Source organism: Gavia stellata, chromosome 14 (assembly GCF_030936135.1).
Source record: "Gavia stellata isolate bGavSte3 chromosome 14, bGavSte3.hap2, whole genome shotgun sequence".
NCBI lineage: Eukaryota > Metazoa > Chordata > Aves > Gaviiformes > Gaviidae > Gavia > Gavia stellata.
The window spans coordinates 15,190,638-15,218,276 of NC_082607.1; the positions used below are offsets into that span (position 1 = coordinate 15,190,638).

The 27,639-nt window shown below is 39.7% G+C and overlaps 2 protein-coding genes across 3 annotated transcripts; one reads left to right on the forward strand and one right to left on the reverse strand.

Annotated features, from left to right (window-relative positions):
* Positions 1-250: 250 nt before the first annotated feature.
* On the forward strand, positions 251-12,282 carry TMEM185A (transmembrane protein 185A). Of its 2 annotated transcripts, XM_059824339.1 has the most exons (7): positions 251-293; positions 3,060-3,236; positions 4,471-4,678; positions 7,443-7,526; positions 8,426-8,602; positions 8,988-9,111; positions 10,933-12,282. In XM_059824339.1, the coding sequence occupies exons 1-7, from the start codon at positions 256-258 to the stop codon at positions 11,175-11,177; spliced, it is 1,053 nt and encodes a 350-aa protein (XP_059680322.1). In that variant the 5' UTR covers positions 251-255; the 3' UTR covers positions 11,178-12,282. The 2 variants fall into 2 exon arrangements, with proteins under 2 accessions (XP_059680322.1, XP_059680323.1); XM_059824340.1 differs by lacking the exon at positions 3,060-3,236.
* A 310-nt stretch (positions 12,283-12,592) lies between these two features.
* Positions 12,593-16,784, reverse strand: LOC104251515 (protein EOLA1). The gene is made up of 3 exons (XM_059824341.1): positions 16,505-16,784; positions 14,876-15,089; positions 12,593-12,823 (listed from the first exon to the last, which is right to left on the reverse strand). Exons 1-3 carry the CDS (start codon positions 16,755-16,757, stop codon positions 12,721-12,723), a joined length of 570 nt encoding a protein of 189 aa, XP_059680324.1. The 5' UTR covers positions 16,758-16,784; the 3' UTR covers positions 12,593-12,720.
* Between the last annotated feature and the right edge of the window lie 10,855 nt (positions 16,785-27,639).

Genomic DNA, 27,639 nt, shown 5'->3' on the forward strand with positions numbered 1-27,639 from the left:
TTAGGGCGCATGCGCGATTCGTCGGCGAGTGCATGCGCAGTGCTCGCCCGTGAAGCTCTGTGGAGCGGGCCGCCCGTTTCCCGGCAGAGGAACGCCGCCCTGGGGACCTGGCGGGCGGTGCGCGTGCGCGGGGCGGGGCGGGCTGCCCGGTTCCGGTGGGGGCGGAGCGGCGGTGAGGCTAGGCCAGGCTCCGGTGGCGGCGGCCGCGCCATGCGTGCCTGGTAGAGTGCGGCGGGGGCGGAGGGTCGAGCCGCAATGAACCTGCGCGGCCTGTTCCAGGATTTCAACCCCAGGTGAGGGCGGCCTCGCGCTTAACGGGCGGCCTCGGGCTGCGCCGCCTCGTTAGGGCCCATTCGGCGGGCCGCTGCCGGCCCGCACAGTGGCGGAGCGGCGCCTGGCCCGGTCCTGGCGGCTCCCTGCCCCGGCGGCTCCCTGCCCCGGCGTAGCGCTACTGTTGGGCGGAAGCTCCGCTCCCCCACGCCGGTAGCGGGACGCGTCCGGAAGCGGCGGCGCGGCGGGGCCCGAGCTGCCGGGGGGACGAGGCGGAGCCGGCGGCGAGGGGCGCGGGAGGAAGCACCACCGGGCCCGGCTCCGCTGCCCCTCCCCGCCCCGCGCGCGGCAGAGCCGGCTGGGCAGGGGGGGTCGGCGCCGCCGTGCAGCGCGGCCGGTCGCCTGGGGCGGCAACCGGCTTCGGCAGCGTTAGCCCGGGAGCGCGCTGGGGAGCGGCGCCGGCCCGGTCTGGAGCAGCGTTGGTGCGTGACCCTTGAGCGTTTCGGCGGAGCTCGGCTTCAGGTGGCCCTTCCGGACGGCGGGTGGAAGCGACGGCCCGGGCGGCGTTTCGAAGAGGCTGTTCCTGCCCGGGTTCCTTCCAGGGGGTACGTGCTCCCCCGGGCGGTTCTAGGGCAGGGTGGCTGTGAGCGCGGGCACCCGTCAGCGGGTTTCCAGGCCGAATTCCCATCATCTTTTTTAACATGTAACCTTCTCAAATTACTCCAAGTCTCATTCTGGTTTTGGAATTTTTCAACTTGGTGATTTGGGGTATAAAGCTTTATACTGGAAAGTGAAGTTGCCTTACGCTCTAACGCAGGCACTTAGCGTATGGCAAAGGCTCATTTTTGCAGGTGGGAAGGCATCGCGTTGAACAATCCTAGCCTGGATTTGGGAGTCGCTGATGGTGATTCTTTATTCTGGGCTCTCTTACAATTAACAAGATGATAGTCATTACAACTTGGGCTTCTGCTGTCTTGCCAAGCAAGTACAGATACATGTAACTTTTTTAAAAAAGCTGAGAGAATGAGTTTTATTTTATTGGTCTTGCTGTTACTGGGTATTTTTAAGACTACAGAATAAAGTGCTGCAAGTAACTTGTGCAGGGTGGCATGAAATACTGAGAGTCCTGGAAAAATCTTGCTTGTGAAAGAGGCCTTAGATGATTGCAGTTACAAAAAACTGCATTCAGTCGGTTGTTTAGACAAATAGAAGGGTAACCAGTGCTTCAGGAAATGTATTGTTGCAGAGAGGTTGAACTAAGCAATTTAAATATGTGTGGTTGGAAGGAATGGAAAAGGAAGAACCGAAGTTCCAGAAGCTTACAAAGTTTTGTTATTTCTAAGCGATGCTTGCAGCTTACTTGGATGCCGTCTAAATGATGAATGAACAAGCTGAATGTTGCACTTGTGCAGATAACTTGCTCTTGAATGTTTTGATGTTTACTGGAACACTCAGGGAGCACTGGTATTTTACCGCATGGCATTTTACTTCTGTATTTATTGAGGAGCCAGGAAAGGTGCAAATTACACAAATATTCAGTGTCAGAAAAGTATGAATAGCCTAGGGAGCTGAGGGATCTCTTTGATGCTGTGAAGGGTGACTATTGTTTTCTATCATCCAGTCCTGAGGTAGTTTCATCAAGCATGCAAGGAGATGTTGATGCAATAAAACCGCTTTTACTTATTAAGGGGCAGCTAAGACACTTGCTCTGAATAGACACAAAGCAGCTTGATATCTAAACGAGGTGATGCTGATCTAATGAATGTTTTATTATTTGCTGAGAGTGAAAGTGAGTAGTTTGAGTTGAGCTGTTGGAGTAAGGGTGGTATTCCTGACTACTGCTGCTTTACTCTGTAGCAAGTTATTTACTCTGTTCCTTAGGTTATCTGTGGCTTAAAATACATATAATTACCTCACTGAAGTTGTGTGAAGCCTAATTATGTGTTTTAGAAAGCAGTCTGTGATCTTCTGGTGAATTGGTGGGTGACTTTTTCCCTTCCCGTAGTGTGAGGAAATCATGTACTATGTAATTATTTTGTCTGATTTTTGGTGGTACAAGTAATTGCTGTGCCACTGCTCTCAAGTATTCTGGATACATTTATTCATTCTTAGGTTGACTAATTTATAAAATATATCAACATAACTATTTTAAACTTGTAAGCACCATCATCAGTATTCCAGTTAGAAACTTCACTCTATAATCAATAACTTTGTTAAAAGTTTAACCTGTTTTTTTTCTAGAATGTTGGGGTTTTTTTTAACTGAATGTAAAAATTAAAATAATCTCTGGAGTCTGCCTTATTACAATATATAATAGTTTTTAATCTTTAGTTTTTGACGTTCAGAATTAAGATACATAATTTATGTAATTTTATCCACACTATTTTTAACTATCTCATTTTATTTGTATGAAAGAACATGTTTTCTAAAAACATATATAACTGGTATATTTCTGAGCCTCTAATAATACAGCTCCTGACTGGATCCTTGTGGGAGGGAACTATTTATAGATTTCCATTCATTAAGTTTGTCATGCAAGAATGCTTTTGATGTGTTCCCTTCAAGCAATGGTTTTATAAGTGAAAGAGATGACATATGCTATATTGATGATGAAATACTTGAATCTTCAGAACTGATTTGATTCTTTGCAAAGACATCTGACACACGTTTTCTGTTAGGAAGCATCCTGATTAAATTTCAACTGTGCCTGATTTTCTTGTTTTCTGCAAAGTTCGTGTTAAGTTGCCTGCCTTAATTTCTGATTTGGGTTTTTTTTGTTTGTTTAATAGCAAATTTCTCATTTACGCCTGCCTGCTGCTTTTTTCTGTGTTGCTCTCTCTACGTCTGGATGACAAAATTCAGTGGAGTTACTGGGCTGTATTTGCTCCAATATGGCTATGGAAGCTAATGGTGATTGTTGGTGCCTCAGTGGGAACAGGAGTATGGGCCAGAAACCCACAGTATCGGTAAGTTGAGGATATTTATTTTGCAAAACAGAGGGAACATAATGTGTTTTCCGTACTGAATTGAGTTCACACGTAGGTTTTTTAACAACGTAAGAGGTAGTATCCAGCAAGTTTGTTTTCAATATATTTAAAATAATTATCATAACCTAGACTGTTATGCAGCTGTGGACGTCTTAATCCTAGTTGCAGCAGTTTATCACAAGCTTCAACAATATCGTCTTTGGGAAGCTAAAACCCCTCGTGGAGTGACTTTTTGTGCTTTTCTGTTAGACTGTTGGGAATTCTTTGTTTCAGTATAAGCTGTACAGAAGTATGTATTTTTATATACACTAGAAATATACTATATTTAATTGGATTATTTTCTAAATCCGTTTCCTGACATGTACAGATCAGCCTGAAGAATGTTAATTTTTTATATATATACACTTTTTTTTCCCCTCCTTGGTGTGTGTATAACCTCAGTGAACATATGGATGAATAACTTTCAGACCTTTAAATACATCAGTGTTTACTTTTTTGGTAATCTGAGTAGGATGTGAATTTGAACACGCTAGGAGAAAAGAAAAACTACTTTAAATGAAGTGCAATAAATTCAATCCTCTTTTCTCTCTATGGTGTATATTAAATGAAAAATTTTGTGCACAGGTCTCATTCTGATTCACTCTATTGGGTGGTTCAGGTCTTGTTTGTCCCTTCTAGTAATGGTTCCACTTGTGTAGGAAAAAGTATGTTTTCTCTGTGTGTGCTGTTATTTTACAGGCATTTTACTTTTTAGTAATAGATAATACTCTGTTGCAATAAGCTGATTTTGGTGAATAAAGAAATTCTGGGGAAAGATGTTGATTCAATGAAAGCTGGTGCAGGAACCAGATAATTTTTGACTTAGCTTCTTTCCTAACAGCCTGTGTGATATCTGAGTGTTTACATAGTAGCAAAGAAATCCTGTTTTATCTGCACAGCTGTGGAATCCTTAAAAAATTTTCAAGTTGTAAAAATCCCACTGCCCCCTTTGAGTAAAATACTTTAAATGTGCAGCTTTATGGGCAAGAAACCCTGTTACATCAGCAGCAGTGTAGTTTAATAGTGGCTATTTGGGAATAATGTGTATGTTTATTAAAAACAAGTGTTAATATCTGAAAATTAGCAGTTGTAAACAAAGTGTCTTGGGATGTTTGCAGGATAGTATGCTTTCCTATTGACAAGTAAACCGAATGCTTCCTTATCCTCTCTTCAGAGCAGAAGGAGAAACCTGTGTGGAGTTCAAAGCTATGTTAATTGCAGTAGGCATCCACCTGCTGCTGCTGATGTTTGAAGTTCTGGTGTGTGACAGGATCGAAAGAGGAACCCATTTCTGGCTTCTGGTCTTCATGCCATTATTCTTTGTATCTCCAGTGTCAGTTGCAGCTTGTGTATGGGGATTCCGACATGACAGGTCTCTGGAGGTAATGCTTCATTTGTTATGTGTGAAATTTGTGGCAATGCAAGACTCTGTATCAGTTTGGTTACAGTTCATCTCTCAGTAAAGTATGATATGGATGGCTGTGTCAGTTGAATTAATTGTTTGCAGTGACCTGCTAGAGTGAAAAATCAGGATTGGGAATAATATAATTTTTCTAATATCTTCTAGGTTTTTTTCAACTACCAAATTGCAGCATGTTTTAAACCTGCCTTTTTATTACTCTGTGTTAAAAGAACTCACCACAAACTCTGCAATATGGACTAGACACTAAAACGGAAATTACTGAAGAAAATTCCAGTGATAGTAAGCACTGTCCCTAGGCAGAATTGAACTTCCAAAGCCCTAGATAATCAGGGTTGAAAACTTCTTACTATCCTAATCTTTGTGCTTAATCTTTAATTTGGGAATGTGGATCATAGGCATAAAACAGTAGCTTTTTAGTTTCTGCCTCTATCTTCTTTCCTCTCCAATTCACTCCTTTTGGTTTTGGAACAACTTCGCAAGGATTCTCAAGATTTTCCCACGGTTGTGGCATTTCACAATAAATTTAGAATTCTTATTGAATTAGTATTTTTTGAGGATGTAGCAAAAAAAAAAATTCTTAAAACTACCTCATGAAAATTAAAAATCTGATTTTTAGATGAGGTTCAGGTTTTTTAATTTCAAGGGAATATTTCGCTAACGTTAGCGTAAGCCAAGTTTCTCTCTAGAGAGAGAAACATTTTTGGTAAGTGACTGTTAGGACAGCTGGTAAAATGATACCTCAAATAGCTGATTTAAAAGTATTGCAAATAGAATTTCATTTTGCAGAGTTCTATTCACAATTAACCATTCCTAAAAGTAAAATTTGTGTAGAAGTACTTGCCTTCTACTGGATGATGCTTGATTACCCATTGATTTACAGATGACTGCACAGCTGCTAAGTACTGGCAGAAAAAAATGGAATCCACTCACCCCTAAAAGGCAACAGCTGTCTCAAAGAAAATAAGTTATGCAATTGAACTGTCAACTCATTTTTTTACTATTTTGTCATCTTCACTTAGTGCTGTTCTACTTTCTTTTCTTCTTACTCATTATTTCCCTTTCATTTGCTAGAAACATGAGAGGCCTGTCTTTATTCTAGGTTATTAATTTTTTGCATGAGTAATCAAAGTACTTGTTAATCTACTTTTATTTTCATGATTATTTAATCTGAAAATATATTGTCTGCTTGTTCCTATTCTGAAACTGATTAGGTCATCAGTAAGTACATAGTGGGGTTTTGTCTATATATCATGGTGGCCTCGGAAGGAGCTTTCTTTTATGTGTTACACCATTTTTACAGTCAATAAAGCACCATTTATTTAAGGCATATTGAATTCATTAAATTGTGAGCCTGGCCACTCCAAATATACATGCACTTGCCATATATAGCTCAAATGTTAACTTGATTCTAAAATTTAATTATAGAAATTGATCCTCTTATTTTTTTTTTTTATTTTTCTCTCTATTTGCTCTTGTGGTTTTCGGGTTGCTTGGTCTTATGCTTGAGTGTGGGGTTTTTTGGTGGTTTATTCTTTTGAGAAAGCCAGTGGTACAAAATTATTTTAAATCTAGTTTTCCAGTCTTTTTAAAGTAACCTGTACTTCAACAGTGAAGACTTCAGTCCAGTCTCTGAAGTAGGCAAGTGCCTGCTGCCTGTTGGATTTTTCACTCCCTGTACTGTGAATTTCAAAAGCATTTATCCAAGAGATCATAGTACACAATCATATATGTTAGTGAAAGGTAGCATGTAGTGTCTGCCTTCTGAGAAACAGTACATTTCAAAGATACCTTACCTCCTTACATGTTGTTTTAAAATGGAAAATGTTTCTAACTTATGCTTCAAGAGCTTCAGTTAGTCTTTTCAGATAATAATTCTCTGTTTGGTCTTTGAAATTCCTACCCATGTAGGGTTGACCATAAACTTTAGAAGCAAATTCTTGCCAAGTCTGGTGTTTCATTGTTTCACTTTGTTCAAGCTGGACACAAACTTGGGGTTTTTTTAAAGTATAACTTGGCATTAGTTCTCATAGTGGCAAGCAGGACATGCGAAAAGCTTTCATTAGCATTTTAAATGAGAAGTACTGCTTTTCTGTATTGCCTCAAAACCCAAGTGTCTTCAGTGTCATTTAAAATATCTCTCAATTGCACAGTAAATGATTGAATTTGGAAGTCACCTTCCACTATTCTATGTATTTCTTTTCCCCCCCAGATAGAGCTGTGACTTTTAAACTAGACTGTTGGTAGTTAAACCCATGTAACTTTCATCTTTACATTACTGCAACTACTAAATGATATCTTTAAAGATAAATTTTGCTAATTTCAAATTGAAGGATTTTTTACTACTTGTTCATTTAATTCTAGCAGTATTTCTTATCTAAAGAAAATAGTTGAAGCTGTTGTCGGATGCTTTGCTTTTTTCAATCTGATTAGTTTGGCTTATTTCTTTAATCTCTCTTGTAAGTGTTGTGGGTAGTGCTTTTATTTTATTTTTTTTAAATACTAGGAAGGTCTTCCCTCAGGAGACAGCTGCCTCTACAGCTAGTCTGTTGGGATCACAGCCTCCTGAATTTAGGGATGCTTAGTAGTATCTAATGTAAATGCAAACGATGTTTCATGTTGCAGTGATAAGCATGGAGTCAGAAAAGTCCTTTGACAGATTCTTTGGTTATCTTGGAAACAGCTTTATCATGCTAAGAATTAACTAATGTATTTTCTTTTTCTAGTTGGAAATCTTGTGTTCAGTCAATATTCTACAGTTCATATTTATTGCACTCAGACTAGACGAGATCATCAGATGGCCATGGCTTGTATGTAACAAGTGTTTTCTTCTTCTCCTTGTTTAAATGCTGAATTTCATAAAGATATTTACTATAGGGAACAGTTAATGTATGATCAGAGTCCATGATCACATTTTTGTTTAACAATTCTTCACTGAAGGTCTGGCATTTCATTCAGTGGTCATGGGAAACAGGCTGTTCTTTGGGCATTTCATCCTTTGGGGGAAAAGGATGTGCAATCAACTGCAATTAATCTCTGATCAGTGGTTGAAAGAGAAATCCTAACCAAAAGTTTCCAGTGGGAACGCTAAAGTAGCCATGAAAATGTTTGGTGAGTTAGGGAATGTGTTGGTAAATATGGTGTGGTAAAGTAACTTATTTGTTGTGTTACCATGCATGTAAATCCACTTACTGTGCAAGTGGTCACTGTCAAAACTGCTGAGATCCCCTGTCCCAAGTGCCTTTAGAATACAAAAGTGCTGTTTCTGTGTCTGGGTTTTTGTACACTACCATAAAACTGATAATGTGGCATGATTATGACTGTCCTCTCTATTTTCCAAAAAACTAGGAAAGGGATCTATTTAGAAACTGTTTCAGTGTAGAAAATACTTGCTAAAATCAATTTCAAGTACTGTTTGAGCCCACGTAAAATCACAGAAGCCTTATTGAAGTTGTACTACATTTACTTAATTTTAAATTGTTTCAGCTTGATGGGGTTTACAAAGCTCATGGCTCATAACAGTGCACATGATTTGTGAATCTTTTCTGTTACAGATTATATTAGTTAAAGAGCAGTAGACTTAAATTTCTTATTTAGACTTAATATGTAGACTTGCTTTATTTAAAAAACCCACACCTGAAACAAATCAAACTGATAAAAATGTAGCACTGTGCAGGGGGGAGAAGCAGTTAATTTCTTTTTCTTTCAGGTTGTTTGTGTTCCACTGTGGATCTTGATGTCCTTTCTGTGTCTAGTAGTGCTCTATTACATTGTATGGTCTGTTCTATTCTTGCGCTCTATGGATGTGATTGCTGAGCAAAGGAGGACACACATAACAATGGCTGTCAGCTGGATGACAATTGTAGTTCCACTGCTCACATTTGAGGTAGGGAAAAGTATAACGAGTTTTATGTATCTTGTTCTTTTTTTCAGTGAGTGATGAATGTTGAATGTTGCTGTGTCTCTTTTTGAACTTACTAAAATGAGAATACTGCTTTTTGTTTTGGAATAAAATATTAACAGCAAATATGAAAGAAAAACAAGAATTCTATGTTTCTGTACATTTTCTTGAGTAAAATATGCATCATATTGGAACTGTAACTACATGTTTCTGTGGAGGCTGGTTTTCTTCACAGATGTGTGAAGTTTGAGCCCACGTAAAATCACAGAAGCCTTATTAAAGTTGAAGATCAGAGATTAGCATATGTTTTAAGAAGCTTGAAAGTGGGTATTGCAATTAAACTGACATTGTATTTTTTTTTGCCATTTAGATCTTACTAGTACACAGGTTGGATGGGCATAATTCTTTTTCTTTTATACCCATATTCGTTCCTCTCTGGCTTTCACTGATAACTTTAATGGCAACAACATTTGGACAAAAAGGAGGAAATCACTGTAAGTATTTAAAAATCATGGAAACAGCTTGAGACTCAAGGCTTAATTGTATTTCATTAAGATTTGTAGTTTCAAAAAGGGCTTTTTTGTGTATATTCTCTCATAAAAGAATTCAGATGTGTCTCTTACTATTGTTTTCAGGTGATTTTTAGTAAGTTTTCAGTGTTTCTAGTGTCTCTTGCCTTTTTTTCTTATTCCTACAAGAGCATAACCTCTGCTTGGACTCAACTTGAAATCTCAATGAGATTTTAACTGTAACTTAGCCTTCTATCCTCCCTTATTTCCATGGGTTTCATTCTCAAAGGACATGACTGGATCTTTCTACTCTGGGTTCTGAAAATAGTGGAGCACCTACCATTTCTAATTAGCATTTGTCCTAGTAGCCTGAACTAGTATTCTTTCCTCTTCAGCCAACTAGTGCTCTGTGCTCCTTAGTTCTAACTTCAGTTGTCTGAGTGTAGATGTACTAGGCTTTTATCCCCACCACAACTAGCACTGCCAAAAGGAGCGTTTGCACTTTCAGCCATCTAATGTTACTGAACCAGTGCAGATGAGTAGCTCTTCCCATCCATGTTGCAGTTCATGTTCCTTGTTGACAAGGCAGTAAAATTTGTTAGGATTTTTCAGAGTTGGAAGGAACCAGCTGTGATGTTTGTTATGTAAACTCACTTCAGTTTTGGTCCCATTGTGAAGTATATTGAGAATGTCTTTCTTCGGTCATGACTAAGCTTATCTCCATACATTTAGTTTACTTTTATATTGTTATTGCATGAAAAATTGTTACTGGTGATTTTTTTTTTAAATGCATGCCCTCAATAATTTATGGCCAAATTAGTCTTTTGGAAAGCCACATGTCCATTTTATCTTCTGTAGGGTTAGTAAATATTTATGTAAATTTTTTAAAAAGACTATTCATCTGATGTGAGCCTCAGAAGACCTGCATGAAAATCCACCTTTGAAGTGCTAAGCGAAATACACCAGTTGGCTGTGAAATATAATCTCTGCAAAAAGATGGGTTGTATGGGATCTTCCCTGGCAAATGCTCAATACCTTGCTTTTGTTCAGTGTGAAAGATTTGATGTGGGCAGGCTGTTCCTTTTAACACTAACCTTTCGTATTGCTTAATAGAGGAGTGCCATCTGCTGAATTACAAGTGCTGCTTACTTAAACGCTGTCTTTCAAAGTCTTTGCATATAGCAAAATACATGACAGAATGTATAGTGTTTTCTAATCTAGTGCAGGTAGTACCAAGGATGAGATACTCCTGGCATCACATTACATTTGGCTAACAACAAAAGTATTTGGGGAATACTGAATACATACATTTACTAATCTGTGTCTGGCTATGCCATCACATTTCCTCTGGTATTGTAACCTATATGTATCAAACAAAAGTTGGCATGTCTTCCCACGTGGCACTGATTGCTTTGATTGAGATGCAAAGTCTTTCGTGTTCTTTCGCTGTGTACTGATGTGACCTGACACTGCTTAACATGTGAAATGAAATGGATCTTGCTGTGGCAGTATAGCTATAATTTATACACATGGATATACACACACAGACATGCATGTGCAGACATGCAGAGGCATGCAAATGCATGTATATATTCTGTATGTGTATCTGTGTGTATGTAATCTGAACTGTAATGTTGTTATATGATAGGTGTAAGTAACACGCTGAGAAGCAGTACTAACAAATTTTATATTGTTCATATGCAAACAATCAAGAGAACTTAAATGAGATTGCATAGTCTGCTTGCTTAATTAAATTTTCATTTTGTTCTGCAATAAAGTGAAATGTTGTTGTTTTTTTTTTTTTAGGGTGGTTTGGCATTCGCAAAGATTTTTGCCAGTTCCTGCTTGAAATTTTCCCATTCTTACGAGAATACGGAAATATTTCTTATGATCTTCATCATGAAGATAATGAGGAAACAGAAGAAACGCCACTGCCTGAACCACCAAAAATTGCACCAATGTTTCGAAAAAAGACTGGAGTGGTCATTACACAGAGTCCTGGAAAATATGTGATTCCACCTCCCAAATTAAACATTGATATGCCAGATTAAGATGACAGTAGCATATTAAACTTGAACTGGGAATCAGCAGACAAATGTACTTCATCTCATGCCTTGTCCCAATTACTTCAAAATAGGTATTGCTGAATCAGTGGCTTGGATTTCACAAATCAGAGATCTTGAAGATAATCTGAGAGCTTTTCCAGAGATATGTTGTGTAATTTGTGAACCTTCCTAACGGGTTGGTTGCACACTTGCCTGTATAGTATTTATATGAACATTTTAGCAGTGTAATATATTGTTTAAAAGTCTTGTCCTGTACAGTATAAGTATTATCTAAAAGTATTTTTTTAAAAACCCTGTATGAAATGCCTATGCTATTCCAAGTGTCTTTTAGGTCCTAAATATACACTTGATTTCCATGTCTGTTTTAAATGCTTTGGGGATGTCTTCATATAGTACCTCTTCTTTTTCTGTTCAGCCACAATCATTGTCTTAACCACAGAGGCACAGGAGTGTTGCACTTCTCAGGCAAGACTAGAAAGCTTTTTTTGGGGGAAACAATGTATAGCAATTTACATGATGTTTTGAGTTAGCTATGTAAATTTTCATTAAGTATTTCAACTTCTGCACTGGCTTGGGAGTTAAGTGTTGCCTCTGTTGCTTTTCCAGTTTTATGTTGTAATTCTTGAGCAGCATGTACACCATTCTCCCATTAGATTGGCTGTTTAATAAGCTGTGTAGCGATTCATGAAGAATTGTTCAAAGAGGAAGTACTAGCAAGGAGAGGACCTCTGAGAATTTTTGAAAGTGAGAGCACAAAAAGCTTCACTCATCGCCTCCATCTGGACAGATTCACCAGAAAGCTGTAGGATTTTCCAAAATTGGGCTTGCACAATGTCTTGCTAGCAGAAGAAACAGCTAGGGAGGTATGCTGGATCCTCTATGTGCAAACTAACTCAGAATATTCTAGTGGGACACATCTCTGTTCTAATGAAGTGTCTTTACTACATAGGAGATAAGGATAAATGTTCTGATTGTCATTTGTTTCTCGGCTCATGTTCAGGAGTTTTTGAGGTAGCATTTCTGAGCAGTAGAAATGCTGATAAAATATACATTGGTCTTTTCCAATTTCAACACATAAAATGGAAAGATACTCTCATCGTATTGGGATTTTTTTTTTGTATTTGCTACATGTCTTGCTGCACCAGATGCACAGTTTTCTTGTGGCTGAGAAGTTATGTGTCAGCATCATATAGTTACCTCCATGTTCATTCCACACTAAAGTTGCTGAAAAGTTACGGTATTTGGGTTTCTAAATCAGTTTGTATGCTTTTGAAAATCCTACGCTTCTCTGCTACCACGCAGCAAAAACACAAGACTGGTTACTACTTAACAGGACTGTATCGCACCATTTTATTCAGCTTAAAGTTCAGGTTTAGAATGCCCCTGACAGTCCTTTTTAACATCCACATTTCTCTTTTGCAATTGAAATTCTTACTTGTCATATCTTTGTGGTTTCCAGTTTCAAGGTGGTGGCAACTCACTCTCTTCCTTTGCATTTTTTAGTTTCACTTCTTCTACAATGCAAATTTTAAAGATGTTTTCTGAATCTGCTAACAAAGTATAAGCGAAGCTTTGGTCTAAAAAAATCAAGCACCAGCAGCATTTTCACTGGATGTGGATTTGCATGCACGCTGCTGGAAAAGAAAACCAGATGTTGAGCTTGCATGGGAAACCACTTCTGAGGAGGAGAGTGGTCTGTTCACAGCAGGTCCAAGGGAGAACATGCTCACCTCTGCACCCAGGAAGATTGCACCTGCCAAGTGATGTGCTTCAACATCTGCACGCACTGCTGCTCTGACAAATTCAGGCCCTGGGGTAGCAGTAGGCAGTGAGGAGCTCAATCCTCTGGCCTCCCCCCTTTTGCTGCAGCACAGCAGCCCTGGCCCAGCTGGAGTCCAGGGTGCTGCTTCTGCTGCAGCTGCCGCTTCACCAGGTCCTGCCACACTGGCCATGCCCAACAGTCATTTTCCACCAGGGCTGGCACCTCCTACCTCTCCAGCTGTGCTGGCAGGGGCTGCTGCTCTGTCTGTGGCCAAGGCCACCTCAGGGCCAAACTCCACTGTCCTGCCACAAAGAGCAGACCTGCAGGCAATGGCCTTAGACCCCAACCTGGTGCATGCTAGGTATCTTCCACAGCTCTTGTAGAAGTTGCATAGTCCAAGGGAACAGAAGCTCCTAAGTGTTCCAATAAACTATCTTGTCCTGGTTTTGGCTGGGATAGAGTTAATTTTCTTCCTAGTAGCTGGTATAGTACTGTGTTTTGCATTTAGGATGAGAATAATGTTGATAACACACATTTTAATTATTGCTGAGCAGTGCTTACTAAGCCAAGCACTTTTCAGCTACTCATACTGCCCTGCCAGGTGCACAAGAAGCTGGGAGGGGACACAGCCAGGACAACTGACTTAAACTGGCCAAAGGGATATTCCATGCCACATGACCTCATGCTGGAAAAAAATACCAAACACCTGCAAGGGGAGTTGGCTGGGGGCAGGCATGGCTGCTGCTCAGGAACTGGCTGGGCATCAGTCAGCAGGTGGTGAGCAACCGCATTGTGCATCACTTGTTCTGTATATTCTTTTATCATTATTATTTTCTTCCTTTTCTGTCCTATTAAATTATTTATATCTCAACCCGTAAGTTTTACCTTTTCTCTGATTCTCTCCCCCATCCCACAGGGGGAGTGAGCGAGCAGCTGTGTGGAGCTTAGTTGCTGCCTAGGGTTAAACCACGACATATCTGAATACAAAGCCTCTGCCAGTTGTCCTGTTCTGTTTTTATTGCCACACCTGTGCCTGGTCTTGGGCCTTGAGCCAGAAAGTCAAAAGGATTTTCACTGTAATGCAGGGTATGAATTTTGAAAAACTCTAAAAGTGCCAAAATTACTGACTTCTATTTGTTACCCTTCACCCTTGTCTTTAATGCAATATTAGATTTTCAAAGCTTACTAGTATTTTTCATCTTAAACGAGAGAAAGAAATATTATAATACTTGCTTCACCTTTTTTCCAATAAATACAAAGGCTGCCAGGTCACAGAGCCATATACTGCAGACTGCTCCCCCACCATATGCACATCTAATGTACTTAACCTGTGAATGAGGAGAATCTGGTTCTTTCTGGAAGTTTTACATTTACAGCACATAACAGACACCATGCATGGAAACCTCATCCAGCAAATCTCTGCCTCTTTTTGAGAAGCCCCTAGGACTGGCCTTATCTCAGATGATGTCTTTCTCAATGATCCCACAAATGTAAGGTTAGGAGTGGGCTGTGAGACACATGTATTAATGATGGCAGACTGTTTTCAAGCACCGTTTTTCTGAAGGGTCCTACAAACTCTTTCTTCCTCATATAATCAGAGATGCACATACCATATAATATGTATTTACTCATGTTTTAAATTGGCACACAATACACCAACCATGTCTTCAAAAAATTCACATTTACTTAGTTATTTATATAGGAAAAATCTAGTAAACCATTAATAATTTCCAGTAATGGCCATAAAAATTATATCTTGTTTATTTTGCCTTGAAAGAGCAGTTCTTCAAATGTATTTGCTATTTTAAACGGTTAGTTTTGGAGGGGAATCCTAAACAACTCATTGATATTCAAGATGCTGACTTGTGAATGACAAGTTTGCATTTAGGCAGGAAAAATAATAGTGAGGGGCAACACCTACGCTTCTGAAGGGATCAGTTCTTCAGGGATGTCCACCTGCCACACACCTTTTCCCCCTCTGGCAGGAATCGGTTCCAGGAGCCATCTTGGATTTGAAACAACAGTCAAATATTTCTGTTCTAGATTACTGAGGAGAGCTTTGTTTTCCAGCTCCAGAATCTTTTCAGGAGGCAAGTTTTCTGGATATAGTGATGTCTCTCCAATGTCAATTAATCCTGTATTATAAAATTAAAATACAAAATTAGGTGGCTGTTTGATCCCCTAGAGAAAAGTTTTCCAAAAGTAAACCACCCAGAGGACATACAAAACAGCTGATTTGTTACCAAAAGAACACAGTATGAAGCACACACACCTCAAACCAGTGTCGTTCACTGCAGAAGATGGCTTGTGTGACTGAACTTAGGTTGGTGAAGAACAGGTGAAGCACGCAGTTAAAATATTCACAACTCAGTAATACAGAATTCTGTTAAAAGAAGCCTGCATCTAAGGAGATACAGCTGGTACCAAAACTCCTGAGCTACATTTGGCCTTGAAACAGCTTCATTAAAAATAAAACTCACTCTGCTCCTATCAGGACACTATTAACATTTCAAAATCATTGAACTATATGGAAATTCCTGGTCTCTGGAACCCTTTTAATGTCATGAAAGGGAATTTCTATATTGCTTAGTGATTAAAAACGTTAAAATTAAGATCAAAGAAGCTTTGATACCTACTCCACAATTTAGCGTGCAATTTATGTCAAGGTTACAAATCTGCATATTATGCAGCACCTAACAATTTTCAGCTCTGTAGAACCAGAACAATTTTTTGGTGTATGTGATAGAAGTAATTTGTTGTGCAGAAACAGCTAAAAATACTCAAATGAGAATGCAAGATAGATGGTGTAACAAAAGATACAAGAAAAGAGTGCAAAATGAGTGCTGGATAAAAACTTTCTAAGTTTACAGTGCAGCAACATCCATTGTGTTTCAGCACAATATAAGCAAAGAAACACCACTCCATCCTAACTTTGTGTTACAGAAACAAACTCCTTCACTGCCCAAATAACAAAAGTGATGGAGCATTTGTAAAATTAAAATAGGGTTTATGTAATACTCTAACATGACATGCAAAGCACTACAACGTCATGACTTCCCTTGACTACTTGAGTACTGTAAAATGGTTTCAGCCAGAGCTCCTAAGCTCAAAATGCAGAAAGTGTGGAATTGACATGCAACAAAATAATATACAATCCATGTTATACTATCTTACTGCATGACGAGTTAGCAAAAGTCCCTTTTATTTCTTGCACAGCCTTTAGAGTTGTAGCCTAAAATTTTTAGTAGAGTGAGTGTATTTTAAAAACTGAAGCCTGACTGAAATTCTTTATCCTAAAGGTCAAAGACACTTCACGTTTCCAACACAATGAAAAAGAATAAATTTTATTTACCACTTCCCTCACGGACCTCAGCTTACAGTGATAAGGAATCGAAATAGCCCCCTACTCACAACTCAGGCACCACTCCTTCAAAGTAAGCGTTAAAGCAATGTTATAATGAGCATAACTATGTAAAGCAGATGTGTATTGGACTGAAGCAAGTTAACGGACTGAAAGTTTGCTTGGAAAATAGAATCCAAGGTTGCTTACCTGCAATAACACCTCTGCCAAATTTTTCCCCTTTATGCAACAGATCTTGCACTTGTTTTGGTGTCATACCAAACCTATTCAAAAGAATTGCTCTCCATGTTTCATCTTCCCAGTCCTTAACAGCTATATGAATAGCAATGGTGCAGTTCTTGTAGTCTGCTAGCAAAGGACGCCAGCGAGTCTCTACCGTTTTAACTTTGTTTAAAACCAATCCCGCATAGGGTTGTCGGAAGGAAAGGCAACCAAATTTCATCGTTTTCCTTGCATCAGAACCCGTTTATTTCCTATAAACAAACAGACACCCTGAGATCAGGCTTTAGAAACGTGTCCGTGACCGCGGCAAACTAACAGATCCGCCCGAGCAGCTGCCCTGAGGATCGGGATGCCGCGCTGAAGGCAGCTGCGCGCTGGTTCGCAAACGCCGCCCGCCCGCCGGGCTCCGGGCACAGGCCGCGCTGGGCTGGCGCTGCCCGGAACAGCCGCCTCAGCGCCGCCAGAACCGGGGGGGGGGCCGCTGCACCCGCGGGCTGGTACCCCGCGACCGGAGGCCTTGCCTCCGCGGGCGGGAGTTAACGGGGCACCACGGCGCTGCGCCGCCCTGCCCGGCCCGCCCCGGCCCCGCAGGCCGCGCTCGGGAGCCGGCCGCTCCCGGAGCCAGAAAGGGTTTAAAAGCCCGCTCCTCAGCGGGTAGCCCGGGGCTAGTCATGGAGGGGCGCGATCCTCCGGGGCTACCGCCGCCGGCAGGGCCCGCTTCCCGCTTCCTCCCGCGGTGAGCGCTCCGCCGCCTCACAGGCGGGGAGGCCCCGGGGCCGCCTCCTACCTGGCGCCGCCAGCTCCGCACCCTTCCCTCCGCCTGCGCGGGGCCGGCGGGCCGCGCTGCCGCCCCGCTCGGTGCCGTGGGGGAAGGTGGGTGACGGCGGGCGGCCTTGCTGCTGCCGCTGCTGCCGCTGCGTGTGGGCGGTGTCGCCTGCGCCCTGCGGAGGCGGGTTCCCGCGGTGCGTGCCCTGCGCTTGGGCCTCTCCGCGCGCGGGGCGCCCGCGGGGTTGAGGGGAGCGCCCCGCCTGTGGCGGCGGCCTCGCACCGCGCCCGGCTGCGCTGCGAGGGAGCGGGGCCGGCACCTGGCCACACGTCTTTTCTCTGTCTGTTTGGTTGGTTATCCCGCGAAAGGCGCGGATGTCTTACACCCAGCTTCCCCCTGGGCAGCGAGGGTGGCAGTTCAGGCCTGGCGAGGGCTTTCCAGAGGAGTGTGGTGCCCGGGCTGTGTTTTGGTGCTTGCTGAGGGGAGAAGGGAGCTGGGGTGTTCCCCGGCTGCGCTGCAGGAGCGTCCGCTGCTGGGACTGCCGGTGGGCCTTGGCTCTGGTGATGAATTTTCTGCCGGTGCTCGCCATCAAAGCCCCCTGGGAGTAAAATGGCAGCAGAAGGTCTCGGGAGTGCCCTTCCCTGCTGCAGCATGGCACTTCTCTCCGCGGCTGGAGGGGCGTGCAGGGGACCTCACGCCTCTAGAACTAGCTAAAAGCTCTTTGGCATGTAAAAACTCGGTGTTCTCTTACCTCCCTGCTTTCTTTGGCCAATAGCTCATTTTGGAGAGAATTACCTGAAGTGTTTTCATTCCACCCTACTAGGTGAGGAGAATCTCATTTGTATACTGTTGCCACTGGAAATGTGTGTTTTCCATCAATGTCTTGCCCTTAATACAAATACTTTGAACCACACAGTTACTGTTTGACAAGAGGTTTTATCTGTGCTAGTCCCGTGATGCCTGGTAGGCCATCCCAGGCAACACGGAGCAGCAATATGTGAAGGCCTAGTGAGCACCATGAAAATCAGAGACTCACAGTAAAGGATAACTTGGAAGAGAAGGGGGTTAAAATAGATGTATGGCCCCACTGTATTTGTTCGGTTTTAATGGGATGACCAATAGATATTTTATGCCAGTGAACACATGTGTTTTAACAGAGTTCATTTCCAACATAGACAAAGTGACCTTATTAAGGCAGACCCTACTGCTGAACAGTGAGAGGCTGTGAAAATGGCTACTGATGCAGCAAGTAGAACAGTTGAGATTCTGCCTGAATTTCTGCAGGTATAGAAGATAAAAAATGCAGATGTATCTGTATGCAAATAGGAATCACAGGAGAGTCATCTTTCCTGTAGAGCCGCATCTATCAGTGGAGGGTTATAAATATGAGAAGTATTTGGGGAGTTTTTCCACGCATGTAGCATCTTAGAGAAAGAAAGAAAGGTGGAGAGAACATTCACAAAAAGGAATGAGTTTGCAGTAGAAGTAAGGAGAGAGGCAAGAGAACAAAGGAGAAAAACAGGGAGAGATGGAAAAGAAAAATTAATAATATTTAAAAAGGGGAAAGAGAGCGATCAGCAACATAAAATCCCGATTTTGAATATGGGTTTCAGTGACTTAGAATTTCTCCTATACTCTATTGAACCACATTTTTCAACCATGAGAAATCTCAAAATTACTTTAACAATTGCAGGAACTTAGAGGTGGAAAGAGAAAAGTGATCTGCTAGAATTCCACTGAAAGAGATGGGCTGTTCCTTTACTTAAGAAAGGCAGAGAAACTTTATACAGCAAAAGGTAAGATTAAAGAGATTTTTTTTTAATTTTTGTTCAGATCTGTTACTTTGTGAGTAATGGGTATTTATCGGTAAAACTTTGCCTGTAACTTTAGTATTCTGTAACTGCACTGGACAGCATGGTTACATGATTCTTTTCTGATGATAAGCACTTCAGACAGCTTTTATGATAGTCGTTTTTGGTGTACACTTCAAATATACCTTCAGTGAATGTTGTGTATTCTAAAGTATTTTATGGCTGATAGACTTTTAACTGTTGAGACCTATTTTTTCTTATTACCATTTTCTGAAATTCCTGCTGTTCTCATTATCCTTTTTCCCCTGGATATTTCCAATATTTTGTTCAAAATGTTCCAGATGGAGTCATTCTAGTCCTTTATACAATGCCATAATAACAAAAGAAATTAATAGATGACGTGAATTTAAGGTCATTGTAGTTTTACAGGGTCATTATTTTAAATGTTCTTTGGCTTTAAGCTATTTCCATCTTCCTAGATGTGCATGGTTAGTTGAAGAACCTGTTGAATCTGTTTAGAGTTGCAAATACAAAATGAGCTTTCATGCTTTTTTGGTATTTGCTTTTGGTATTTTTCCACTGCTTAATTACAGTTTATGTGAGGGTTACTTATTTTGGGGAACATATAGGCCAAAATTTTTTCGTGCTGTATAAGTAAATGTTAGCTTTGTTTTATGCTTATATAACTTAGCAGGATTTGTGTCATGTGTTTCTTCACATAAATGAAATACATTTTTTCTTTATTTAAGCAAAAATCTCCAAGATACTTAAAATCTCAAGTTCTAAATAAAATGTAAATAGCACAAGACTTGTGTGCTACTACCAAAGGTGGATAAATATTGTGTTGAAAGTCTCCTGTCAGAAAACTAGCTTACTTGGTTCATAGAAGCCTTGTCCGATATATTGTGACATTCACTGGAAGACTTAAAAATGATTTATAGCAGCACCTAAATAAGGCCCTGAAATTATAAAATCTTGTGTATGTGTTCAGCCTTTTGTGTGACGAGTGGTAAACTGACTTTAGTAGGTTTCCTCAGGATATAAGATAATGATTTGAAGTGTACAGCAGTGAATATGAAACAGAAAATTCATTCTGATCTTAGCAGATGATTTGCTTATGCTTGACATCTTAGATGCACATAATTGTTTTTTGGTCACCGTGGCTTTCACATGCTAACACCAATCCCAAATTATCTAATCTTGGCACAGTACCTCCCATGATGATAATCTCAACAACAGGAAATTCTACAAGTTTGGTCTGTGCTTCTGTAAAGTGTAGTTCATTTCAGTGTCTCTAAATTAGCTTTCCTCAGGGTGTCCCTAACTTTAATTTTGATAGAATGAAGACTGCATAATTCCAATTACAGAATGTGTTACTGCTTTCTGTGGAGCTAAAACAAGGCCTAGTACATCATTTATAATGACTCAGGTCTGATCTCATCTAGATAGGCAAGCATTACTGTGTTTCTTGTCAAATTCGCTTAGTAGCTGATTTTACATGATTTGGTACACAGCAATAGGTGCTGGGATATCTTGGGTCAAAATCAGGTCAAGGTACTTGATCAGATACAGTTCATTTCAGAAGTGGGTAAAGATACGGTGCAGTATGTTCCAGGATATTGGAGGTCAAAACTGAAACTTCAGCTATTAATAACCTGTGAAATACAATACAGTTATTTGTATTGAGTGGTCACTATTTAATAATAGACATTCACGAGAAGCTGGGATATGTTGACGTATGAACATCCATTGCATTTTCCTTCATTTTAGAACATGAAACAATGTGAAGTGTGATGCTGTGACTCCGTATTCTTTTGGCAGCAATTCCATCTTAAGGAATTCTACCAACCTTCTACATTTTTGCCCCCTTTCCCTTAATTTTACTCTGTCTCTCATTCTAATATTGTAGTTTACGAAGCCTCAGTATGTGCTGGAAAACCAGCTTCACGTTATTCTTATACCCAAACAAAGAACTTTTAATTTTTGGATGAACTAAAATTCTTACATTTTACCATGCTGTTCTATATTTCTTTGTATATATTGTGAGAAATGATGATTGTCTTAAGTGTTTTAAGTAAACATATCTCCAGTTTCTGTAGATGATTCTCTTATTTCCAGATTTGTTGCAGCACTGTTTTCTGAACAGTTCTCTGAAAACGTGAATCTGTGGCTCCCTTTTCTTTTTTTACCCATACCTCGCACACCCGCTGCGAGTAGAGTACATTTCTGGTTTGTAACACATCACTGACATTACTAGCCTTGTCAAAAGTTTTGGCATTATAAATAATCAGTAGTCATAAGTTTGTTCATTACTTATAGCAGAGTTTTCCTGTGTCTGAGAAATCTTTTAATGAGGTTTCTCAGTGTGGATAGCTTGGTGGTAAAAATGCAGTTGTATTTCAGAGTGCTGTTCAAGAATAAAATGCATCTGTGCTAAATTTTCTCCTATGCAGGTTTCAGTATGTTTTCATAACAGATCTTGTGTATATGCCAGATCTTATATATGAACATATGCACTGTTCTTTTTTTAAATACCCCACATGAAAGTATAAGGTAGAATGTGAGCATTAGCCTCTGGTATTTGTTTGCAGTCAAACATACTGCCTTTTGTAATGGTATGTCATAGTAACTGTATGGTGGTATATAGTAGTTAAAATACTAAAAGATTTTTCTGATTTAATGAATGTAACTTCATGTCTGTATGATGGTTTTTGTACAGAAAAAAAATCACTGGAAAACTTTGTCCTTTGTTTATCAATATTAATGGAGGTAGTGTCATTTGAAAATCAAGTGTGTTGCTGTGATGTAAGAAAGCCTTGCTTTCTTGATTTGGAATTAGCTTCACAAATCAGATTAAAAAGCATTCTTTCTTTTGTAGAGAACAAATACACTTACTGGTCAAAGAGTACAAGGAAGCTTTCTGGCACATTACCAGAAATTAAAAATAAATCTAATGTGCTTTGTCTGTGCTAGGTGTTCTTTTCTGTTTGCTTTCTTCTGTTCAAGCAGTTGAGTACCTTCTAACTTCAAACACTTGCATATGGACAGAATAAATGGCTTCAGAAAATACCTGCATGCACATCTTTTTAGGAAGTGCTTTGGGTGATGGGGAAACATGTAAGCTGGATAAAGATGAATTGTGAGAGAGATTTAAGAAGGATCCATTTTCTGCGGTCAGACAAATTAACATTTAAAACAGCTTCTCGTCACATAGTTGCAGCCTAGGTGGAAACTTCAAAAACTCTTTTCAGCTCTTCCTTTGGCTATGTGAGACATTAACATTTTTGGAGTATATACATATGAATTTTTCGCAAAGGGACATATGTTTAGTCACATTCCTACTGAGGATGCACCTGAAGCTGCGCACACTGCTTATATAGCTTTGCAGGATATGCGGTGGAAGGAAGAGCCAGCAGCTCACATGGACTGAGACAGACTAGATGTGATGCAAAGTAGCGACAGGGATCTTACTCTTACTAACATTGGAGTTGAACTCCTAAGCTGCTATTGTAGATGAGGTTTTTCTCAGACATTTCATTGCAAATTACTGGGCTTTTTGACTAGATGATAAATTATCTCAGAAAAAAATAGGACATACATAATACCTAGGTGAGTCTTTGTGTACTTAGAACATTGTTTCAGCGATATTCATGTTGCATTGCAGTCTCTGACTTAGTCTCTGACCCTAAGTCCTCAAAAGTTGCCACAAGTGCATGATTTTCTTACTTGTCTGGGACAAGGAGGCAAACATTGTTATTTCTCTCCAGAATATTACATTCTGATTAAAAAGTTTTCCAAACACTGATGTTGTGATTTGGAGCTCTTATGTAAGTGGGGTCCAAAGATTTCTGATAGGCAAATGTCTTTGCTTCGGCAGCTTTGCTTATTTTTCTGTGCTATTTAAAGCAGCTAAATATGTGTATAAAATACCACTCTGTGCGCTTTTTTTGAATGAAAGGTTCTTCTCAGTGCTATACAATGTGCTAGACACCCCTAACCTTCCCACTCCCCCCCAACATATGCAATGTGCTGCCTTGTTCCTTTTACATCAGGTCTTGCTGCTGAATTTTCCATGTATTTGAACTCGGCGTCAGTTGTGTGAGCATGAGACAGGCCAGGTCTGTTAGTGAGTTTTATCTGCTTAGTGATTTATTTCTAAACTTTAAGATTGCTAATATTCAGAGACCATCCTGGTCCTTTTGCTTTTCTGAAGGTTAAAAGAAGGTTGTAACTATAGGCTGAACACAAAGCTAGCTGATCTAGAAACAGCTTTTATAGCTCTCCGTAGCATCTTTTTTGGTTGAGATACGTGGCTTCATGCTGAGGTAATCTGCAGGGGAAGGAGAGCTTGTAGTGATGAGCTCTCCTTCCCCTGCTGATTATTATGGCCAATCCACACGCAACTCTGAATGCAGTATGTGGCTGCATAAAACATTTTTAAAGATAAGACCGATCAACAGCTTTGTATGGCCATGGGTCCACGACTGGGGTTCATGCCCTCTAAAATGCTGAAAACTTTTTTTAATGAATCTGCACTCCTGCTATAAAAGCGGTGGGTATCCTTACTTCATCTAATTGATGCTGTCCATCCAGCTTTATAATTATTTCAGTTTTTAATGTGTTTTCAGATGCAAGGCATTACGGGAAGTTTTGAAAGACAATTTAGAGCTATTTTTAATAGATGGAAAGTTTGCACTACCTGTGGCAGCTAAAATATGAATGACTTCCTTTGTTTCCTTAGTAACATCTACCTTATATGACACTTACAATGCTTAGGAATTCTTCAACAATTTCTACTGTGTTTGGCTAAGTACCTTTTGATTCTGTCTCATCAGGAGACACTTAAAGAGGAGAAAATGAATTGCCTCACCGTTTTGAATTAATCGCAAAAGATATTCCTGGCAAGAACTACAAGAAAAAGAATTCATGTGCAGAAGCAAATGCATTTTCAAACTGGTCCTGTATGTTCTTTTGTGACTAAAACATTACTTTTTAGCTATTGATAAAACACTAATAAAAATGGAAAATGCAGTTTTCCTCTCTGAATTCAAGCTAGCAAACTAACTAACTAGCAAAGACTATCTTCCCTGAGAGAACTGCCTCCAAATCAGGAGTCAATCCAGTTCTGTTTCTTCTTGGCTTTTTTGTTTAGGTTTGGTTTTGTTTTGTTTTGGAATATTGGTGTCAATATAGGCTGTGTTAGAGAAGGTACCAGTAAATGGGTTGTTATATTACTGGGAAGGATGTTATTGAAGAGTTTAGGAAAGATGTTGCCTCTAGCTGATACAGGTTGGTTTTCTATTCTTACTGTCTAAAAATATTTGAGATAAAATGGAAACTTAAAAACCAGATGTGCATATAGATGCCTGTATAGACTTGATGTGCATGTTTATGATGATTAGAAAAATGTATAAAAGCCAAATCTAGAACTGATAGGTTTGCTGTGCGATGGTTGAAACTGTATTTCGTGTTCTACATAAGATCTAAAAATAGTTAACTTCTGACTTGCTCTTTCTAATAAGCACATGTGTGTATATTACTTTTGTGAGTTTTGTGGGTTTCACTGCAGTAATAACCATTTTACCTGTTTGTGTTGGTTTTATATATGTTTTTTTCTTATAGGTATATATTGAATTTTTAGGTCATATTTTAAAGTACACTATCTCATACTTTCTCTGCATTTTCTTTTGTTTTAAGGAATTTTTCATATATATTGGACTTAAATGCTCTCTTAATTGTCAGGTGTCTTGATTTCCGCTTTCCTATTGTCGCCATTAGCCAATACAGTATATTTTCATCAGGCATGTCTACTTAGATGAAGTGTTACCTTTTCTTAGGCATACTTTCAAAGATAAAGCAGTATACTATCAGTTATAGCTACAGTGTTAATCTAAATGTACGCTGGAGTACTTCATATTTTATTTTGATCATTAATCAAGATGTCAAATGAACCTCGTTTCTAATATGTCAGCAAGCAGAAGTTAAAATGAAATATAGGCTGATTTTGTCCAAAATCAGCCCATATCTTAATTATCAAAGTAGTTTTGAATTGAAGACTTATATCTCCTTCACTGTAAATAAACTCTATAAAATACCTTGTATCCTATCACAAAAACAGAGCTCCACATACAGCTGAGCTCTTAAATAAGAGATTTTTTTTTCTCTCTTCAAAGTTTAATATGCTTTCTTCATTTCTTATGGTCAGGTGAGCTGGACCAAATTTTAAGAGCCTTTTTCATTTAATGTTGCTGTCATCTCAGTACTTAGGTTTCTTATTTTTTTCCGGCTTTCCCCTAGGTGGCAGCAGGACCCACAGAACAGCTCCTGTAGACCAGAGCAAGTAACTTCCAACTACAGATGAGTCTGAGTGATGCAAACACATTTTCAAACACTGCTTGGTCGTCCTTCTTTTAACCACTTGTACTGTTTCTCGGAAACAACATTGTTTCCATACTAGGTCAGAAATAGTAATGATTAGAACATGGACAACAAATTATTTTGGTAGTATGAACTATTATTTACTTGAAATATGAACTTGGAAGTATCTCATGTAGATAATTTAATTCCTTTGCATTAAAGGGACAGAGGACACTGACACTTTGTGCAATGCAATAGACTATGGCAAGCTTGTGCTTATTTGAGTAACAAAGAACTGGTGTAGCCTGTGTAGAGCTTCGTGTTTCTACGTGCTTCATTTAGATCTAAGTCGGTTTCCAAATCCCAGCTCCAATCCTAGTCCTGCTTTACTGCCGGTGTTATCAATTCTTCTGCACCTCATGCATTGTTTCTTTAGCCCCTAAGTACAAATACCTGTGGGGTAAATGAAAGTCCTGCTTTTCAAGCATGCTAAGATTAAGCAAAAATAATTTAATCTGATGGTCTGAAAAGCCACATAATTAACCTTTATGAGAGAACTACACTGTATGATCATTAGATGCATGTTCCATTTTCATACTCAACATCAAGAAAGCATACCAGCTCTTCTTTGGAATAGAAGGCAGTAGAGATTTAATGATGAGGAAAAAAGAGAAAAGCTAGTCCTAGCCCATAGTTTTGTTACAGGTGGAAGAAGCCGTATGTCTTCTGAGATATCTGGCAGCAAAATAGGAGCAGACCTTTTGGATAAAGAGGAGTTGTTAATCTTTTGCAGTTAGTGTTTTATTGACAGTAGAGCTTAAGCTGAAAGGCAACATGATATCTACTGCCCAGTCCTACAGGTTATTTGACAATTTTCATGTAACGAAAAGGGTGATGGCATTATTATTGTTTCTGTATGTGATGGTGTTTTTACTGTGTTGTGATGTGTATGTGATGGTGTTTTTAGTAGGTGATGTGTTTTTTACTGTGAAAAGTTGATATTATGAGAAGTTTTTGCAGTCGTCTATTTGGAGCATGAGTCCGTTTTTTAATGATTTTTAGAATAAATAAAACCTATCTTTGTTCGCGTTAATGTGGTTATCAAAGTGAAATCAGAACTGTATCCTAGAACACTGGTCTTGGAGACTTATCACAGCCTAACTGAATGTAAAAGAAGGTTCATCCTGCAGGCAGCTTATTTTTGCCATGTAAAAATATGACTTATTTTTTGGTTACTGTCATTTCTAATGAAATAATTATGAATTGTACTGCTCCTAAGTATGTCATTGTTGGTGAAAAGCTTGTTCTAGATTTTAATATCTGCACAGTTGTAGCTGTCATCTATTTGCTATCAGCTGCAGATTTGAAGTGCTATTAACAAAGCTCTAGAACATTATTTTTCCACACATTTTCTTCATTTGTTAGACTGATTCTTTGTGTCTACATTAGAATTTACCAGGGTGCAGAACTGGTGCTGAGAACCTGGTGTTCCCACTATTTGTATTTCAGGGGATCAGACTAGCATCTGATGCCCTGAGGTCAGTTTTACATCTTACAATCACTTCTTCAGCAGTTCCTGATCTGAACTAAAACACCAATATAAATGAACCTGTATCTACTGTATCTGAGAGTACCAAACTGATGATGTCCGATAAGCAATGTGTAGGTTAAGGTCTATTCACACACACGTGTGCACACACTTTTGGCATTTTTAATATGTCCTCACTGTCTAGTTACACTTTTGAAAAAAGTAACAGTCCAACTTAACAACAGTGAAATAGTGTTGGCTCTTTGTTGTACCTAGGCTCTTTTTGTCAGAGACGGAGAGAGAATACTTCCTTAGTAGCAAATCCTAGTTCCTTTTCTAAGAGCATATTGCTTTACTGCTCATCTAAGGGGATTTTTCAAACAGATTGATTTATATAATTGCTTAGCAAAGCAAAGTCTTACCAACTTACTTTCTTCCATTTTAATATAGCATTGATCTTGTGAGTTGAAATGCATATCTGGAAAGAAAGTATTCTTCTGGAGCTAAATTGTGTCAGTTGGTGCTATGGATCAGTATTCTGTTGATCAGAAATGCATTACTATGAGACATCATTTCTTTCCAAATATTTATTGTGGTTCCAGTTCATGGATTTGGAGAAAGTCCTAAAAGCAGAGGATAG

Excerpts from the sequence above, each read along its gene's own strand:
- TMEM185A (XM_059824339.1), top strand. The coding sequence starts at position 256 with ATGAACCTGCGCGGCCTGTTCCAGGATTTCAACCCCAG. Across the intron at positions 294-3,059 it reads TTCCAGGATTTCAACCCCAG|CAAATTTCTCATTTACGCCT; the intron begins GTGAGGGCGGCC and ends TTTGTTTAATAG. Across the intron at positions 7,527-8,425 it reads TCATCAGATGGCCATGGCTT|GTTGTTTGTGTTCCACTGTG; the intron begins GTATGTAACAAG and ends TTTTTCTTTCAG.
- LOC104251515 (XM_059824341.1), bottom strand. The coding sequence starts at position 16,757 with ATGAAATTTGGTTGCCTTTCCTTCCGACAACCCTATGCGGGATTGGTT. Across the intron at positions 15,090-16,504 it reads TGGCAGAGGTGTTATTGCAG|GATTAATTGACATTGGAGAG; the intron begins GTAAGCAACCTT and ends TTTATAATACAG. Across the intron at positions 12,824-14,875 it reads GAACTGATCCCTTCAGAAGC|CGTGCATGCAAATCCACATC; the intron begins GTAGGTGTTGCC and ends CTTTTCCAGCAG.